At 42.9% G+C, this 5,206-nt stretch overlaps 1 protein-coding gene across 1 annotated transcript; it reads left to right on the forward strand.

Annotated features, from left to right (window-relative positions):
• Nucleotides 1-783: 783 nt before the first annotated feature.
• Nucleotides 784-4,673, forward strand: LOC147607209 (uncharacterized). Its single transcript, XM_086791370.1, has 2 exons — nt 784-1,064; nt 2,166-4,673. Exon 2 carries the CDS (start codon nt 2,171-2,173, stop codon nt 4,415-4,417), a length of 2,247 nt encoding a protein of 748 aa, XP_086647496.1. The 5' UTR covers nt 784-1,064; nt 2,166-2,170; the 3' UTR covers nt 4,418-4,673.
• The last annotated feature ends 533 nt before the right edge of the window (nt 4,674-5,206 follow it).

The following is a 5,206-nucleotide window of genomic DNA, read 5'->3' on the forward strand; positions in this document are numbered from 1 at the left end:
GCCTATGCACATGTGTCAAAGACAATGGAATGCTTTGGTGAGGTGAATTGGTTTTGGCAATTTTGATAGTTTTTTCAGCAGTACACAAAATCCTAATTCAGTCAAAAAGGTTTGGGCTGATTTGAATTTGAACATAGGATTGTGTTCCCCACTTCTTAAGTTCCATATCAAGCCCTTTACCTCGCCATTTAGACAACTAGGTAATCGGCTATGCCAAATTTTGTACCGACTGCCCTGTTTGTGCAAATTTTGAGCCATCTAGACTAAAGAAAAATAGGAACCATAGTTGGATAACATTCTCTTATAGCTCTCTATAAAGCGTAAGAACTCTAAATTCAAAAGCAAACCAAAATTCAACACCCAAAACTTTTTAGCTGCAACATCTCCAACCACTGTCGTCGGTAGGTGGGAACAAAACTTCAACATGCAAAACTTATTGGTTGCAACATCTCCAACCAGTGTCGGAAGGTGGGAACAAAAATTCAACATACAAAACTTATTGGTTGCAACATCTCCAACCAGTGTCGGAAGGTGGGAACAAAAATTCAACACGCAAAACTTATTAGCTTTAGCATCTCCAACCAGTTCCGGAAGGCGAGTGAAGTTGGAGAATTGTAATCAGCAAAGGCTTAAACTTTAGTATAACTGAAAACTAAAGTTGAAAAATTGTAAGAGGCATACAATCAAGCTAAGGCTTAAACTTTAGTATAACTGAAAACCAAAGTTGAAACCTTAGTGTAACTCAAAATTTACTCGACGTTATTAATTAATTAATGCATAAAAACATTTGGGTGCGTGTATACCCAGGGTACCCTATGTTTGAGCGTGAGAAACTATCGTCTTACCAAAAATGCCCTTCCTCTCTCGTTTGCAGTCGTTTCCCTGCCTGCTGGTTTTTGTAGGGTTTTACTGACGCTGCCGAAACCCTAATCCCAACCCTAATGGCTTCTCCACAGGCTGTAGCCGCCTACTGGTGAACAGCTAGAGTGGCGAATTGGAGAGTTCTCTTCACATCAGAAAGACATCTGAAACAGAGGAGTAGCGGGCGTCTCCTGACACTAGAGGTAAGCTCCTTTTTTTTAACACCTAAGTTCTCTCCTCTCTTTGCCGCAAATTTCAGCACATCAGGCAAGCATATGTAGTCAGAGCATGGGGGAGCCCCCCTTGAAGGCTCCGATATACAAGGTCAATTGCAGCAGAACGTCTCGTGGGTATGCACTTGCCTCAGATGCATTGGAAACGTGCAGTCAGTTCACAGTGCAATATACAAATACTGTGTACATAGTTACATGCTACTTTTGATGCTATATGGACAGAATCGATTATAAAATCCTAACTGTGGAAGGCAGAGCTTAGCCTATGAGATTTGGCATTGAATGATTCACCAAGGAAAGGCAGTGTTCACTCTACAAAGGTATGACAGTTTATGAAAGTTATTTACCCTCGGAGGCAGAGCTTAGCCTGTAAGGTGAGGGCGTTAATTTATAACCATCTACCCTGGACTCTAGTCTAGAAGGCTGATATAAGTCTTTTGGGATCATAAACACGCAGATGAAAGGGACAATTGTGGCCTTCTGTTACCTGTATCCAAGTAATCTGGGTCTAGAAAACCGGTAGAAGGTAAACCCAGGGAAGCAAAGGTTGGCATTGTGGCTACATACGATCTGAAAGTGCTGACATAAGGTCTAGCCAAAAAGAAGGGTTAGCTGTAGAGTCTTGCCGTAGTCAATGGTTTGGTGATTTAAGGTAAATCTTTCAGGGAGGCATTCTGTGCAGCTCTCAAGTTTGAGAGCAGGATGCCTTCCCGACTGCTTTGCCAATATACGAAGGTGCTACTGACTAACAATTGTTTTGCCGATGTTTCCATGGGTTAAGATCTGCAGGAATTTCTTCTGAGGGATTTACCTATATTGATTTGCATTTTTCCCCTGATGAAATGATGATCCATGATGACTGCTATGGACATGCAGCCATCTGATGCCCTTGACAGGCCTCTCATACTCCTGTCACTTCAAGCTCACAAGACCACGTCAATTGAGCATCCCATCTGTGTCGTGTGACACAGTAGGTAGAGAGAACTGTTTATCGGGGAAAAATCTGGTATGGCTTCTTCTATTGTCGTGTTATTTTAGTCACTAATGCTGCCCTTAATTTTGGGCAATCAGGGAAGATGCGGCACTCCAGCAGAAGGGCCGAGCAGGCAATGAGAAGCAGAGATTTTCAAGCTTCCTCTCCATCTAACACTACTGCCAGTGCAAAGGCTGGGTTTGCTCACGATGACTACAGTGATGAGGAGCAGGAATATGTTGAAAGGAGTCCTGCAGCTAATCACATTGTTCCCTACAGTGATTCCATAAAGCTGAGTTGGAAATGGTCATCTGATGGTGACTCTGCAGTCCCTGCCCTTGGTGACATGAACAATCGGTCTGTGGTTGTCAAAGAAAGGTCAGTTTTTGTTGGTTGTATTCCTGATGGCATTGAGGACATCGGAGAAGTCCTGCAGAGTTTGATGGAGACGTTTCTTGAAAGATTTGATATTGCCCCCATGGAATTAAGTCAGGTACAAGTGGTCAAGGTGCTCAAAGACTTTGCGTTTTTGGAATTGGCCACAGACAAAGTTGCACAAATTGTTTTGGCTGCCAATCAGCTTGATGTGTTTGAATGGGGAATCAATGGGTGTCACTTCAACATTGAAGGCTGTAATGGGACTCACACCTCTGTCAGGCCACTGATTGAGTACATTCCATTTAAGCCAGCCAGAGTGATTTTTGTTGGTAACATACCTAAGCTGTGCTGGCAGAAGGATTATTTGGAAGAGATATTCTCCAGGATTCTGTGGGGCTCTGATGGGCAGACTGACATGAAACCGGTGGTGTCTGTCTATCTTCTTCCTGAATCTTGTGATGCCTATGTGGAGCTGGCTTCAGAATTTGTTGCTGATGCCCTTATATACAAATGCACCAAGAATGATCAGCTTTTGAAGGAGATTGGAGAGGAGGTGTTCATCTGCCGTGATGTAAACTCCCCACCAATGATGTCTAGGCATAAAATTGAAATATGTCCACAACGGTCTCTCTTCATTGGGATATCTGCTCGGGAAGAACACTTCAAGATAGACTCTGTAAGGAAGGTTTTTGATGACATTTTACCCCTTATATCAAGGAAAATTAACTGCCGTGCTTACCTTGAATATATATCTGTTCAACCTGGAAAGGATTATGCTTTCTTCCAATTCAACTCTGAGGCTATAGCAGATGCGATTATGGATGAATATGTTGAGAATACTCAGCTTTTTGTCTGTAAACATAGTCCTGTCACATACATAATTTTGAGACCGCCTGAGTATGTCCGCCCTGGAGCAAGGTATCATTCGGCAAACAATCAGGGAAGACGCTCCGGGCGCTCAGATTCAGGGTATAACCGCCGTCAGAAAGGGGCTTTTCATGCAGACAGAAGACAAGTATCTGGAATTAACCAGGGGATGTCACGATCAAGAAGTTCTGGTGGAGAGCAGCCTGGGAACCTCACGCAAATGCCTCGGAGATATGGTGATGAGCCTGCTAAAAAGCCAGATTGTGTCATGTCTATTGGTGCTTCACTGCCTCCTGTTGCAATCTGGAATGGTCCAGGAGCCTCTTCAGCTGATCCAGATTCGCTGATAATTATTGAAGGTCTCCTCAAAGGGTTTAATTACAAACTGCTACGAGGAGCCTTGAATGAATTGTTTGAAAGGGCTCTGTCTCATACTGGACTACTTGAGGTTGGAATGCTGGTTGTGGGGTATCTTGACCGGGACGAAAATTTTGATGTAGTGGCATGCCTACCAAATGCAGAGATTGCATATGCCTTGCTGTCATTACAAAAGGTATTCGTAGTGTGTGGGCACGAGGCTAGGTTGCTGCCAAAGGATGCACGGAGAAGCTCTAATGGTAGGTATAAATCTGCAGTTATGCCCTGGGGTCAAGAGGAATTTCCTGGTTCGTCTGATGAGGATGTTTATGGAAGAGGGTCTTTCCGAAATGGGGATCCAGATGAATGGAATGCCCCTGGCTCATCACGGGATAGAAAACGAGGTTTTTCGGAAAGTGCAAATGCTTATGATGTTACAGGAAGGGGCCCTAATGTGAGACGGAAGTTTTCAAATTCTGGTACAGATGAGTGGTATCATAGCCAAGGGTTGAGAAGTGTTTCTCCCATGTCAAAGGAAGAGTTTCGTGGTCAGCAAAGGGGCAGAGAGTGGAGTGGCTATCATCCCCCTAGAGCCAATGAAGGATCACATTGGCAAGAGACCAATTCAAGGGGTAATGCTCCACATGGTTACAAGGGTGCAGGTTTCTCAAATTTTCAGAACAGAAGTATGATGCAAGGTAAAGACGCTGGAAGAGGGGCAAAAAGAGGATTTAGAAGATTTAAATAGAGTTGTTGGAATGCTTCTTTTCTGGAAATGGGGAGCCTGCAAGATTGGCAATTCCTTAGGAACCATGGGCATGGAAATGCAACCTTGATGTAAGTGCAAGCTAACCTCTCATATTTTTCTAGATAGTGCTGCAGAGCAGAGCTGTGAGTGTTTCGTTGGACCTCCTGATGTAAAACCATCACAAGTTCGTGTTTTTGGTTTTGAAGACTTGGCAAGTATAAGTGGCTAACATGATGTCTGTTACAGATAGGTGAAATAATCTGTCAAATGTTAAGTAGGTTTGCATCTGAACTCTTGGGCTGTTTTAATATTTTGATGTGCTGCATACACTCTGTGACTTGTCAAACCAGCTTCCACAGTAATAGCTTATGGTTTTATTCTTGTTTTTTGGTGAGAAGAAATCTAGCTAGCTTGCTTAGCCTTAGCTTTTCTTTTTGTGCAGATTTCTGTGTCATATTAGAGGATACATAGATCTTTTTGAAATCTTTGTCCAAGTTATTTGATTTCTCCAATCTTGTTTATGCTTGTGTATTAGGTGATCCTTGGGAGGAGTCCCTTAACATCTGATTACATGAGTGGGTACCTATAGCATGTAGTCTATGCTATGCATGATGGAGTTGACGGTTTGAAGCCTTGTGAGTCAAGTCTCACATTGTTAGTTGTTGCCTCGATACAATGCTGGGTTACATATTTGTTCGAAGTTTATCATTCATACCCATTTGTAATTATGTTAATTGCAACTGAGCATTTGATTTATTAAGTGTAGCACATACCACATGCAACAGTTAT

Source organism: Cibotium barometz, chromosome 56 (genome assembly GCF_041138505.1).
Source record: "Cibotium barometz isolate CiBa-2024 chromosome 56, ASM4113850v1, whole genome shotgun sequence".
NCBI lineage: Eukaryota > Viridiplantae > Streptophyta > Polypodiopsida > Cyatheales > Cibotiaceae > Cibotium > Cibotium barometz.